Source organism: Gossypium raimondii, chromosome 5 (assembly GCF_025698545.1).
Source record: "Gossypium raimondii isolate GPD5lz chromosome 5, ASM2569854v1, whole genome shotgun sequence".
Taxonomy (NCBI): Eukaryota; Viridiplantae; Streptophyta; class Magnoliopsida; order Malvales; family Malvaceae; genus Gossypium; species Gossypium raimondii.
In genome coordinates, this window is record NC_068569.1 from 15,646,940 (window position 1) to 15,662,306 (window position 15,367).

A 15,367-nucleotide genomic window follows, 5' to 3' on the forward strand; every position below is an offset into this window, starting at 1 on the left:
TACCGACCGTGACCTGAATCTCAAAAACCCAAAATGGGTCTTGGTTTTGATTTGCTTCTCATAATTTTCTTTTTGTTTGGTTTTGCGTTCTTACGGATTGATGGGTTTTGTTTGTTACATTAATTTTTTATGAGTTTTGTGTTTTAATGGGTTGATGAGTTTTGTAATTTTTCTTACTTTTATTTCGGCACATAAGTTTAGTTATCCTATAATTGGAGGTTGTCAATGGTTAAAGAAATTAGTTTTGAGACTTGAGAGTTAATAGCGCAGGGTAATGTTGTTAAAAGGTAGAAATGTTTTTAAATTTCTTTTCAAAGGAACTAAGAAATGTTACACGAACCTAGAAGAAAAAGGCAAAGTGGCAAGAGGAAGAAAGAAGAATAAATGAATATAGAGAAAAAGAAGGAAATAAGAAAAAATGGAAATAATTTTTAAATTTTTATTGATTTTTAATATATATTTTAAATTATGACATATCATGATGCTATTATGCCACGTGTCACAACCCTATTCTACCATTTATTTCAAAGTTAATGGCATTAAAAAAACTACCAAACTAGTTGACGGAGAAAAAGTTTTAGTATAAAAAAAAATCCGTAAGTATCAATCTGGGAGAAGTGAGCAAGCTTAGGTACTAATTTTATATTTAATCAAAAAATAAAAAGGAGTTAAAACATACTTCATTAGATACTATCAAATATATGTTGTCTTTCCTACCTTTGAAATTTAGCGGTTTATTACAACATTGTTAAATTTTTTTTGTTAAATTTATGTTTACAATATCATTTTATTGGTTATATAACCATTAAGTAAATACTTTTTTTCTTCAAAATATCACACAAACAATTCTTTTTGGTCGAACACCAACAAATTTGAAAAGCAAATAGGCTAAATTCAAAATATAAAAGGTAAACTGCACCACTAGTACTATGGGTTAGTTTTTCGTTTTGGTCATTTAACTATAAAAAATTATAATTTGATCACCAAACTATCCAAACATTTTCGTTTAAGTCACTGAACTATTTAATACTACAACTCGACTTGTCACACTTGCAACATACCGCATTATTATCGATTATATTTGAGTTGCAGCACACTGGGGAGAGGTCACTTAGCAAACTTTTGACTATATTCTAGTGTCACGGGGCTAGATCTTTGGTCTCGCGATCTGTGCAGCCTTAAGCGATCTTTTCGTCTAAACTCGCCTAAGTCAGTCTTTACTCAAGTGATGATTCCTTTAGAAGTCCTCCAAGACACCAATTTGCATAGCGTAAGCGATTTATACCAAAAGAAGCAACAAAAGAACAACAAAAAGAGCGCACACAAAGTGTTTGAGTAAATGCTCTCTATTCTCTTATTCACAAAGAATAATGAAACAATGAATGGAGTGAGTACAAATGAGGGAGAGGCTCTCTATTTATAGTTGAGCTCCTCCAAAACCGACGGTTAAGATTACAATACATTGATGGACGAGCTTCATCCTATCCCTTAAATCATGGGATTTACAATATATGTCAAATTAAATCTAATCTTTACAAGATATGATTCTATACCAAAATAGCCTAAGTTGCCATATCTTTATTATCGGGCCAACCAGGCTTCAATCTGACAGGCTTCCCCAAGATGTTATCAAATCGAGCTAGCCCTGGTGGGCCAAATAATCCCCATCTACACAATAGGCCTCAATCGGATGCATTTGGTGCGATGGTCACGGGCTTTGAACTACGGCCCGTGACACTAGTTCATGATAATTCTGCTGCTACTTCAACTTCATATAGACACAACGTGTTTTGGAACCGATCAAGCCACTAGTTCGGTAGTTATTATTTGAGACTTTGGGGATATTTTGTTAAGGGCATTGTTGGGCGTAGTATAGTCACTTTGCCTCTTGAAATTTATGCCATTAGGGAGGCGTTAGTTTGGATTGATTCCCTGCATTTGAATAACCTTTTTTTAGAGATAGACTTTTTACAAATTTGGAGAGCTTTAACATCTCGTAGTGAGGACCACTTGAAATTTGGATTGTCACTTATAAATTGCCTTTAACTTTGTTCTCATTTTAATCTGTCTTTTCTTTAGACTCGTTGGTGCTCTAATAAAACAGTCATGCGTTTGCTCGGATAATCTTATTACATGCAAATCATTGTGAGTGGGAGACTATTTGTGATTGCATTTCTCATGTTTTAACGCATCTTTCTATTGGACCAATAGAGAATGAAGGATTTAGGGCTGAGTGTATGAGTTTTGTTTGTTGCTCCTTGCTTTACTTTTTTTTCTTGATTTTAGTTATATATGATTTCCTTTCAAACAATAATATAATATTAATAAAAATAAAATAAAATAATTTATTATCTCACTTATCATTCAATAAAAAATGTTAAAATAACTTGAGAACTTGTTCAAATAAATTGATCAAATATGGGTATGGGTATTTGAAATTACTTGATTGATGAGAAAAAAAAACAGACAAAACAAACAATGAATGCTTGCATTGGGTAATTGAGTCAATTCGTCTCCTTATAATAAAACCCTTCTTAATCCCCTTGAGAACCGGTACTTCACTTACTTAGCAATTAGCATTTTCGCTTTCTCACTACCAACAATGGCGGCGATTTCTGGCCACTGCACATTCCGGTCACACCAATTCCCTCTCTCTTTCACCGTCCCCGTCGCCTCCTCTTCCTCTTTCTACGGCGAAGCTCTCCGATCTTCCAGCGTTTCCCTCGCTTCTCCTCCGTCTGTCCACCGATCCCTTATATCTTGTCAGGCCTCCTCCGCCGCGTCACCACCTTCTTCCTCCGTCAATGGGACAGGTTCGTTTTTTTTTATCCTTTTGTCTCTTAGATAACTTCTCTTTGTTTTGATATTGGGATGAGCAGAATCTCACATTTCCGTAGGGAAGTTAATTTCGAGATCGTGCTTGGAATTAGGGTTTGAATGTTACTTAGTTATTGCCTAATAATCGAAATGTTCATAGAAAGAAGTATTTTTTTTCTGCATTTTAAATAATGTAGGTTTTATATGCTTATCTATAATTAATGTTTAAAATTTTTTAGGTTTTTTTTCTCGTTGATTATTAGTTGTTCTAAGGTTTACGCAGCATTTAGAATATGGAATTAATCAATACTAAATGTATCAAAAGCTAATGTTTAATGGACAAATTGCTTACCTTCACATAGTTTATTGTACTTTTCCTCATTTTTGTTTGTTCTTTTATAGCAAAAGGGGGGATGAAGGATTTTTTGCATATTAGCGACTTTGATAAAGCCACCATAATGAAGATATTAGACAGGGCCGCAGAGGTCAAGGCACAGCTAAAATCAGGAGATAGGTCGTTTGCTCCATTTAAGGGGAAGACTATGGCTATGATTTTTGCAAAGCCATCAATGAGGACACGGGTTTCATTTGAGACTGGGTTTTTCTTACTCGGAGGTCATGCTATATATTTGGGACCAGATGATATCCAGATGGGTAAACGAGAGGAAACTCGTGATGTTGCTCGTGTTTTGTCTCGATATAATGACATTATCATGGCACGTGTTTTTGGTCATCAGGTATAGTAGTGAGTTATTTTTTTTTATGTAATTATATGCAAGGTTTTTGTTACTCAAATGCCAAATTGAGAGCTGAGGATTGCTTTAAAAGGTTCACATACTTTGTGTTTGATGCATTTTTTAGTTTGAAAAGCTTTTATGCTTAAAGATGCAGTTTATTATCTGTTCCGTTTCAGGACATTCTTGATTTGGCTAAATTTTCCAGTGTACCTGTCATTAATGGCTTGACAGATTACAACCACCCTTGTCAAATAATGGCAGATGCACTCACTATTATTGAACATATCGGTCAGTTGGAAGGAACGAAGGTGTCTTTTCTTACCATTGCACCTTCTTTGCTATCTTCTATATTGTGGATCTCATCTGGTTGTGTGATTTAACTTTGGTTTGACCTGAATGCGAATTTCAGGTTGTCTATGTCGGGGATGGAAACAACATTGTTCACTCTTGGTTGTTGCTGGCTTCTGTTGTTCCTTTCCACTTTGTCTGTGCCTGCCCTAAAGGTTTTGAGCCTGATAAGGAGACTGTTGAGAAGGCACAAAAAGCTGGGATCAGCAAGATCGAGATCACAAATAATCCAAAGGAAGCTGTTAAAGGTGCTGATGTTGTGTATTCAGATGTCTGGGCTAGTATGGGGCAGAAGGAAGAAGCTGCCCATCGTCGCCAAGTGTTTCAAGGATTTCAGGTGTGTTTGGCTAAGATTCTTCGTTCAAGATATTGACATAATCGTATAAACCATGGGTGTTAAGGAAACTCATTAAGTACATATTGCTTTCCCTTCCTTTCCCTTGTTTTTATTGTATCCAAACATAGGGTTAATGCATGCATAATTTAGTTCCAGAATGGGGCGAGCTTCTGTGTTGAAACCTGATCAGCTGTATTACTTTTTCTAACCTAATTTCCATCATTATTTATTTTGCTTATCAATCTCAATCAAGTGTATGTCTTGATTGATTTGCATATTCGGATGCAGGTTGATGAAGCTCTTATGAAGATAGCAGGCCCAAAAGCTTATTTCATGCACTGTTTGCCTGCTGAAAGAGGAGTAGAAGTGACTAACGGTGTTATAGAGGCTCCAAATTCCATCGTCTTTCCACAGGCAGAAAATCGTATGCATGCACAGAATGCTATAATGCTTCATGCTCTTGGGTTATAATTGCATGGAAGTGCTGCAATTTTAGAAGGCAGGCATGTTATTTCTAGAGCTCCATTTTCATCTTAGATGCAAAATCGAACTTCTGTGACTTTTTGAGTAACTTTGATGGGTGTAAGGGTTTTAAACTTAACGAATTCTAGTATCTATATCGGCGATTACAATCCAACTCCAGTATATGTACATTGCTACTGTCAGCGTGTTATCAATAAATTTTGATGCGTATATTTGTTTGATTTAGTAGAATATGGACGAGGATGCTGCAATTGAAATTCACCCTGCCTTTGAATTGCACGTTTTAAGAGATTTCAGCTCTAGTTTGGTAGATGATTTTTGCGCGAAATGACAATTTCGAAGCAAGGAATAAGGTAACATAAGGCTTTTGCCTCTTGATAATACTCGGAATAAGGATTTGAGGTCCTTGCAAATAAGTTTTCTACAGAAATTACCCGATGATGACTCAACATTGCATATATGTTGATGCTTCTGCGGATAAGGAGTCGTGTGATCAAATCAATTGAGCCCCAAAATGCAACTAAGGCTGCCCTTTTCGTTCGGAAAAACAAAAGCCACGGTGATGTCTGTGAAAATGAATAGTTATTTTGTTATGGAGACATTCAGTTCCGAATATCAGGAAGTGAGAGGCCCTTCCTCTGCATCTGCTTGTACATCCATTGCCAATTCTCAGGGGTTACCTCACCCCCAAGTGAACGAATAACTGATCCACCACTACATGACCCCACTTTGCAACATTCCTCAAGAGATAATCCCTTCACCAATCCATATAAGAAACCACTAGCGAATAGGTCTCCAGCTCCTGTGGCATCAACTGCTTTTGCCTCCCCTATTGCCGGAACTTGGACAATCTGTCATACAACGAAATCAACCAAGGCTTCCATGAAAATGGGCACAATTTGGCCATATCCAAGTTCAGAATGGTAACTAGGTCAAAAGGCATATCCCTAAATGGAGGAATTGCTAAGTTGAAATTGACCAACCTCTTTCCCAAGTTTCGCAATGCATCCATTGGACCCTAATGTAACCACAGCCCACCTGCAATATTTGGACAGATATTCAACTGCAGCTTCGGGATGTGCATTCCCTTCACCCCTAAAGAAGTAAAACAGAGAACTTAGTATCAGCAGCTAACACATGTAGTTACTGCAGCAATTTCCGAAATTCTGAATGAACATTAAAGGACTCCTTTCATTATTAGAAAAACAATTGACAGCCACCTTAGCAATTCTGTTGCCTCATCCTCATTGGCAAAGCAGAGATCAATATCCCCTGACTCCAGTAACTGTTGAAGAGGTACTCTAAAATTCCGCACCATCTGACGAAAGTCACACACTTTATAATGGAGAATTGTGAATTGAAGAACAGTTAGATGCCATTCAGAGATGAAATACCAGCACTCCATTAAGTAGAATAGCAACCGTAAATCTAAATAATTTATTGTCACTTTCAAAATATGCAAGTAAACCACTTGTCTTACATGTTAAACATTAGATTCAACCTTCAGCAAAACATGAACCCGTAACAATTACCTCAAAACTTGCCAAATCCAACGAAACAGAGACACCCTGTTGTTTGGCAATTCTTATAGCTGCTTGAATAACTTCCAAATTGAATGCCCCAAATCTCATCACCAGCCACTGCAACGATAGATACATCATTAAGCTGAATGCTCCTCAATCAAAACAGCTCCAAAGAGCTGAATGATATATAATCTGTTCAAAAGTACCAATTCTACCCATCTACATTCTTATGCCATTGGCAAACCATGATCAAAAGAGTATGATAATCAGGGCTCCTCTGTTATAAATAATGGGGGGGGGGGGAATCCACAAACATCTAATGCAGATTTGTTGTTTCAATTCTATAAAATAGGACTCACCTTGGAACCACTAAAATCCCCTTTGGTCAGTTCATCCCCCTGAAAAGAAAAGTGGAAAAGAAAAATTGATTGTAAATTTGCATTCAGTAAGCTGCACACAAAAATCCTTAAAATCAAGAAAGAAAACTAATTATGAAAAAAAGGGGGACCGTGACGTTCACCTGAACTTTTACAGCGGTTGCTAGGCAAGGTCGCATTGTACGATTGCCAAATGCATCAACTAGGCATACACACTGGACCATGACAGTTGCCAGGAAAGTTTTAGCACTTACCATTTAAAGTACAATTCAATTTCATAGAAACTGTATTCATGAAGGTTACCTGAGCTGTAGGCCCTTTCTTCTTTCTCAACCTTGAAACATTAACCCCACTAGTGTTCATGTTACATGCAAACAATTGACCTTGTTCATCATCCCCATAGGCCCCAATCATACCACAGTTAACCCCAAAGCCTGAGCTAAGCCCTCGAATAGTATTTGCAACACTTCCCCCAGCCATAGTTTTCATAGGAGATGAATCATCAGCTGAAGCAAGGACGTGCCTTTTCAACTCGCTTAATATATGCTCAAGCTCCTCCATCGCCACCTACATAATGATAGTCTTCAATAACAACAGAACCTCATTCCAACTATATCTATGATTTGTTCTCATATCAACCAAAAAAAAAAGAAATCCAAAAAACTTGGAATGAAAAACAAAGATAAAAAAGAATTGATAGAAAAAGCCCGTCACATTGGGACTCGAAATGTTCAGAAGAATATGAGTAGTTCCAAGCAAACAAATCTTGAGAAAAAATTAACGATTAAGGATTTATTAAAAAGTATAGTTAAAGGGGTTAAAAAAAGAAAGGAAAATACCGGAATAGAGCCACCACGTTCACCGGGAATTTGATCGAACAAGGACCCGTCGACACGAGCCACGTGATCGATGAGGGCAGCTGGTTGGAGTCCCAGTATGAGAGGAACCTTAGGGTCAAGCTGAACCCTAGCCTCCCCATTCTTTAACAATGTTTCTGCTCCCATAACTTTAGGTAGTGTCTGCCTCGAAGACTCCCTATGAAATTGCAAAGAACATATGGTATTATATAGGCAGGGGGCGGAACATGCGTACCCCGCACTGCAAGCAGATGTTGAAGGTCCACGATATGGCACTCTTCTGCTCCCACTTTCGGCCTATTCAATTCCCTTCATTTCTCTCCATAAAAAAATAACCACTTTATTTCTATTTATTTATAAAAAAAAAAAAAGAAAGCCTTTTGGCCCCAACAACGGTGTGGATTCTGAATTATGATTCTGACAGCTAAGTTTATTTGGGGTTTGTCGGTTAGTACTAATGAATAATGATATTCTGGCTTGTCTTCACCTTGTATTCTAACTTGTAAAAAGGTGTCGATTCCAATAATTTCCAATTTGAGTGAGATTCTATAACTTGTGTTTTGGTTCCAAAGGGAGTCTTTATGACTTTGGGAACATCAATTACGGTAGTGCATTTTCATAGAAACTCATGCACATGCATATTCCCGACCCTTTCTTAAAACAACAAGGACTTAGTTAATGACATCACAAGCTTTTTAATTAGCAGAGAAACGTTCTTGTTTATTTGCCAAGACTGGATCAATGGAAGAGATCAAAAGGTGCAGAGAGCCTTGAAATTTGTTAGTGGATGGTGGGGCATTGTCGTAGCCCTTGCCCTTCCTTAAAATTATACTTAATTATCATGATTTCAGAAAAAAAGGGGAAAAAATGCAATGGACAGAAACAAAAGGTAGAGGCTAAAGACTGAAAGATAAGACAATAATGGCCGTATACTTCCATTGCAGGCTTCAGATATCCATGAAACGAATAAAATTACACACCCCAGCACCAGCCGAAAGATAATAACCATTTCAAATATAAATATTCCCACTTATATTTTTAAATTTAATTAATTATAATGATAATGTTTTTTTCTAATATTGAATGAGCCATGACCTATTTACCATGTTAAGCTTGCTTGAATGGTTTTGTCTGATTTCCGTCCGGGGGCTGCTTTGGTTAATCATTGGCTTCCCTATGCATCTCCCTAGTGCTGTAGATTTCCAAAAACTTAATATAATATAAAATACACACCCACTACCTGACCAGCGGTTAAGCTTCACCCTCTTCACTGACATCCTAATGCATAATTACAAACCATTCGTACAACCCAATAAAGAAAGAAAACAGCACTTAACACCAAAATGTTAGAAAAGGAGAAATAGATGACAAGAGCACCAAAGTGCAAATAAATTAGCAACCCTTCTTTAATGGTGGCCAATCAGAAGCCAGCCGAAATTACGGGGACGGGAGGTTGTGTCATTGGCTTATTTAGATTCTCGGATCAATCAATGTTTTTCATTAATTATTGCAAAAAGAGATGGGATCTTTGGCATTAATAAACACAGAAATACATTAAAATTTTCTTAAGAAATTTCGCACATGGGTTAGGTTCCAACAAAGATGTTGTAGGAGCTACGGCTCACAAGCTTGATTGGTTTTTGCTCCAAATATTCAAAGTTAAAACTGACAATGGTTGGGTTCAAAGAAATAAGTAGTTTTTTTTAATTTTGCCCATGAGGCCCAAAAAAGCATAGTCGTGCAGTTGCCTTAGAGTTTGCTCATAAAATATATTACAGCACCCAATTGCTCAGTAATGCAACTTGCCCACAGATTTAGGTATTTGCAATACTCATATAAGGCCAAGAGTGACTTTAATAATTACAAAGCCACAACCATCGAGATTTCAAGCATCTTAGGTACAAGGAGCATTAGCCATCCAAATTACTCTCTCTCTCTCTCTCTCTCTCTTTTCTTTTTGTTTTGGTTATGAATTGAAATGAATCACTAACCATACGAAGAATAGGGCTTTACATTTATACTATATATAAAAGTACCAACAAGTGCTTCATCCTCACCAGTACAACCATGTAAAACAGCACTATGACCTACTCGTTTCACTGTTTCAACCATAGCCTATGAATAGCAGGAACTTTTATCAACTTAATTCACATAATATTTATGGTCAATGCCATTCGACTTACCAACAGTAACATTGTCCCCGATGAAAGTTGGTACTACTTTCCACCATGAATGCTGTTGACATCTCCTTTTTCCAAGATAAAATGGGGATGGTCATGAGCAAAGATGGGCCATCAAACTTTTAGAACAAAAGGATCTGAATGAAGGGAAAAAAACGGAGATACTTATCCACCAATCTTCAAAGCTTGAAAAGCCTTCACGTCTTGGTCTGTATATAATTGAATCCGGAAGCACCCCACACTGCCTGAGCAAAGGGACAAAAGAATAAGGTGTGTTCCACGGTCTCGACTTCCTCTCCGCATCTTAGACAACATGAATTTCCATGTCGAAAAAGAAAACATAAGTTTTCCTTAGTTGCTAGAGCATTATGACAAGCTCTCCATAGAAAATGTTTTGCTTACCATCCTTTCTTGAAATATTTTAGTTAGAATGAAAAAATTTTACCATCAAATGAAAACTTTAAATTGTACACATCCATATCAAATAAATTAATCCATAATAACACCTCCAAAAATTTTATAATTCAATTTCATCTCTTATAAAAATTTTAATTTTATCATTGATAGTATATTGACAGTAAAAATATATTCATATATGAAATGAAACTTGATCAAGTTATTAATATAAGAAAATTAACGAGCTTAACCTCAAATGTTTACTTAGCAAAAAAGTAAAATTATATTTGAACCAATAAAAGGATGCAACAGTACTTTTATTAATCACCAATTTTTTTTAAACTGAATAATTTGACACTAGTGTACATAATAACTAAAACTAAAATAGCCCTATCCCTAAGCAGGCAAGGCTCAGCAATGCTATAACAAACCATAGACTTGAAGTTGGTTGGCTCTACATGAACATGATCATGTTTGTCATTAGGGCTCCCAACAATGACGAGCCTAGCAAACAACAACAAATTGATAAATAGTGGGGTGACTAAATGAAAATGGGTTACCTGTCAGATGAGAAGCAAATAAAAGGAATTTCAGTATAACACAAAGTGGAAAGATCATTTGCTTTCTGGTAAAATAATTGATTGGGGTTTCGAGAATTCATTTTCAATAATCTTCATCCCAATCTCTTTTTGTCTTCCTTAGTTTCCGTTTTTAAGCTTGACATTGCTAACAAACAACAAGGTTAAAAAGAAATACTATAGTCTTCTGAAATATTATAGAATGAAGAGTGCATATGTGTATACGACAGTGTAAGATTCAAATGAAGAAAATGGAATAAAAAATAATAAAAATGCAGTTGCAGCAATACAAGAAAGAGTTTAAAGCTTTAACAGAGAAGAAACTGCAGAGAATAGTTTTTATTTGTATATATGTATTTAAGTTATTCAGTATTCAGCCCTTTAAATAGCTGAGTTACAATGTAGGTTGTTTCTAAAAATATCAATTCTGAGAATCAGAATATGCTCTAACTGTGAAACAAATTTATTGGATTTCAAATAAACAAGAAATCAAACTAACGTTCCTTAAGCAAATAACTAACACTCCTCCTTGGTTAAGGAACTGCAAACTCCAATTCTCTGCCTTAGATACTCGAACATGTTGGCTGGAAGCGACTTTGTAAATAAGTCTGCTAGTTGTTCTTCAGACTTGCAGTAAACCAAAGTAACTTCACCATTCTGTTGTACTTCCCTCAAGAAGTAAAGTTTGATGTTGAAATGCTTGGTCTTCCCATGGAACACTAGATTGTTTGAGATTGCAATAGCTGCTTGATTGTCAACAAAAATCTCAGTATCGTTTTTCTGCTCCATATGCAAGTCACACATTATCTTTTTCAGCCATAACACTTGATTTGCTGCTGCAGTTGCTGCAATGAACTCTGCTTCTGCAGTGGATTGAGCTACAATTGTAACACCCCTTACCCGAGACCGTCGCCGGAATCGAGTACGAGATGTTATCCAATTTAACTTACCGATTCGGAGCATAAAAATTTGCCTTTAAAATTAAATTCACTGTTCACAACAAAACTGTCTACCTGCGTGACTTTCACTAATTTAATTGTAACTCGAGTTACAGAACTCAAAATTTAAATCCGTAAATTTTCCCTGAAACTAGACTCATATTACTACTTACCATAAAATTTTCAGAATTTTTGACTTGGCCAATTAGTACAGTTTATTCATTAAAGTATCCCCTGTTTCACAGCTCGACAGATCTGACCTCTCAGCACTAAAAATCAATTATCTCTTTGTACAGAATACATATAAGGTTATCGTTTGTTTCTTTTGAAAATAGACTCACTAAGAAATCTACACATATAAATTATGACCCATAATTCTTTCTGTACAATTTATAATGATTTTCTAAAGTCAGAACAGGGGACTTCAAAAACCATTCTGACCCTGTCTCACTAAAATTCAAATATCTCAAAATACAGAATTCCTTTTCCTACATCGTTTCTTTCATATAAAAATAGACTTGATAAGCTTTAATTCCATATATAATTCACTCTCTAATTCCATTTCTACTATTTATGGTGAATTTTACATTCACGTCACTGCTGCTGTCAAAGAAACTGCTTCTTTGAATTAGTTACCATTTACACATACATAATACCAAAACATAATCTTTACTAACCATTTCAATAGCTAATCTTAGCCATATCATTTGAACATGCTCAAAATGATTAAGACTCTATACATGCCATAGTTCAAACATTTTGAAAAGCACATAATACCGAGATGGCTATGATAGTGTGATACTGAGCTCCGACGGTCCACTATTCGATCAAGTTCAAATCACTATAAAACAAAGGAAAGAAAGAGATGTGTAAGCTATAAATAGCTTAGTAAGTTACATGTAAACAATAATTACTCATTTAATAATTAACACTTTTAACATATAACTAATCAAAACATTTCTTAGCAATTTCAATCACTTACACATGCACAATCTTACCAATTCACTTGCATATACATTTTCACACTTAACATTTCATATTCACTTTAATTCATTATTAATCCCGTTGAGCAGTTGGAATATACACGGATACGTAGAGATTTAGCACATAAGTGCCACATCGATATGTAGCCGGCTACCATCGATATGTAGCCGGTTACTACCGAAATGTAGCCGGCTACCATCGATCAATAACACTGGAATGTCCACGGGCTGCTCACACAAGCCGTCAGTGTCTGCAACACATGCTAGATCACCCAAGACCGGGACTCATCAGTAACAACATGTAACATCAGTAACATCGGTCTCTAGTGACATGTCACTTGTATCCAATTCTATTCATAAGTTCAACCGAATTTACACTTAACACTTTATTACTTGAATAATTCATGAACAATTTTCCTTCCACATTCAATATTAATTCAAATATCAAATATAATTCACAATTTATACAAATATAACTATTATTTACATATAACTTACCTCGGATGCAAAACGACTATTTTTGTAATTTAGTCGATAACTTTCTCTTTTCCCGATCACTTCCACTATTTCTTCTTTCTTGATCTATATTAACACAATTTAATACATTTTATCAACATTTCATTCAAATACAATTCATACACAACATTTTGGCAAATTTACATTTTTCCCAAACTTTTCAAAATTCCACTTTTGTCCCTAAGCTCGTAAAAATAAAATTCACTAAATTTTTAAATTTCAAACTTCACTAAATCATATTTCATGCTCATAACAGCCCTCAATTTCACAAAATCACAACTTTATGCACACTTTACCATCTTTCACAATTTAGCCGTTTTTCAACATTTTCATCAAAATTCATCTAGTAAAACTTGTAATTAACACTTCAAACATTCATTATCTAACATCACTAATCAATTTACAATTATATCATGAATGGGTCAATTTTAAACTTTAATTTCATTTAAATTAAATGGTAGAAACATGAAATTCAAGCTTCAATAAGCATAAAAATACGAAAATAATCAAAAGCGGGCAAGAAATCACTTACAATTGAGCTTAGGAAGTTCAAGAACCCTAGCTATGGTGACATGAATTTTTTGGCAGCAAACGTCTGATTTTAAGAAGATGAACACTTGTTTTCATCTTTATTTTGTCTTTATTCAATTTGGACAAAATGCCCTTGACCCATTACTTAGATATTTTTCTAGAAATACCCTTTTGTGTCCATAACACTAATTCATGGTCTAATTGCCACATAAACACTTCCAATTTCATGCAATAATTCAATTAAGTCATTTAATCACTAATTAGACACACTTTGCATTTTCTCAATTTAGTCCTAAAAATTCAATTAAGCACTAAAGCATTAAAATTTTCTATCCATATTTTCACACAATATTTCAATCAATCAGTAACTAATAAAAATTTATAAAATTAAACTATTTCACTTCGGATTTGTGGTTACGAAACTACTATTCCGATTAGGCCCTATTTCGGGCTATCACAACAATCTCTTGTTTTTTTGAAGACCATGAGAAAATTCCAGAACCTAGGCTGAAACAATATCCTGACGTACTTTTCATATCATCAAAAGATCCAGCCCAGTCACTATCCGAGAACCCATACAACTTGAAGTTTTGGCACATCTCAAACTTGACACCGTAATCAACAGTACCTTTGATATACCTCAATATTCTTTTTGCTGCTCTCAAATGCATTTCACTAGCACAATGCATAAAACGAGATAAAATACTTACAGCAAACATGATGTCAGGCCTTGTTGCAGTGAGATACATTAGACATCCAATCAAGCTTCTATAGTATCCTTCATCAACTTTATCGCTCCATCTTCTTTCATCAGCTTCTCCTTTTGATTCATTGGTGTGCTCATGGCTTTACATTCATCCATCTGAAATTTCTTCAAAATTTCTTTTGCATATTTTTCCTGACATATCAGCACCTTGTTCTTACATTGCTTGATCTCCATTCCAAGGAAAAAAGTCATAAGACCAAGATCTGTCATTTCAAACACTTGCATCATTTCTTGTTTAAATTTCTCAACCAGCCTTGTATTATTTCCTGTCACCAAAAGATCATCAACATATAGTGACACAATGAGAGTATCTACTTCTTTATGTTTCACATAAAGAGTGGATTCTGAGAAGCTTTTAACAAAGCCAAGACTTAACAAATGAGCATCGATCTTGCTGTACCAAACTCTTGGAGCTTGTTTTAGGCCATAGAGAGCCTTTTTGAGCAGGTAAACTTTTTCTTCTTCGCCTTGCTTCACAAATCCCTCAGGTTGCTCCACGTATATTTCTTCTTGTAATTCGTCATTCAAAAACGCTGATTTGACATCTAATTGGAACATTTTCCAGCCTTTTTGTGCCGATATTGCAAGCAACAATTTGATCGTATCTAATCTTGCAACAGGAGCAAACGTATCAGAATAATCAACACCATAAATTTGAGCATACCCTTTAACGGCGAGCCTTGCTTTGTATTTGTTGACGGAGCTGTCGGCATTAAGCTTTGTTCGGAACACCCATTTGACTCCAATAACTTTTCTCCCTTCAGGCTTTTCTACCAGCTCCCATGTCTCATTTTTGTTAATCATTGTCATCTCTTCCTCCATTGCTTTCCTCCATTTTGGATCTTTTAATGCATTATCATGGCTGGCTGGTTCGCAAACTGCCACATTGCATCTTTGATAGATATCTGAAAGTAGCCTTTTACCTCTAACTGGAGGATCATCTTCTAACTCATTCATCCATTCGTCGGTTGTTTCGAAAGCACATTTCGGTTCTTGAGAC

At 35.6% G+C, this 15,367-nt stretch overlaps 2 protein-coding genes across 2 annotated transcripts; one reads left to right on the plus strand and one right to left on the minus strand.

The window, feature by feature from the left end:
• The first annotated feature begins 2,462 nt into the window (after positions 1–2,462).
• Positions 2,463–4,943, plus strand: LOC105769056 (ornithine transcarbamylase, chloroplastic). The gene is made up of 5 exons (XM_012589440.2): positions 2,463–2,813; positions 3,220–3,554; positions 3,731–3,862; positions 3,964–4,239; positions 4,528–4,943. The coding sequence occupies exons 1-5, from the start codon at positions 2,603–2,605 to the stop codon at positions 4,708–4,710; spliced, it is 1,137 nt and encodes a 378-aa protein (XP_012444894.1). The 5' UTR covers positions 2,463–2,602; the 3' UTR covers positions 4,711–4,943.
• A 128-nt stretch (positions 4,944–5,071) lies between these two features.
• LOC105769057 (uncharacterized) lies at positions 5,072–7,795 on the minus strand. The gene is made up of 8 exons (XM_012589442.2): positions 7,462–7,795; positions 6,926–7,189; positions 6,766–6,837; positions 6,605–6,643; positions 6,255–6,362; positions 5,943–6,040; positions 5,706–5,817; positions 5,072–5,573 (listed from the first exon to the last, which is right to left on the minus strand). Exons 1-8 carry the CDS (start codon positions 7,624–7,626, stop codon positions 5,325–5,327), a joined length of 1,107 nt encoding a protein of 368 aa, XP_012444896.1. The 5' UTR covers positions 7,627–7,795; the 3' UTR covers positions 5,072–5,324.
• Positions 7,796–15,367: the final 7,572 nt, after the last annotated feature.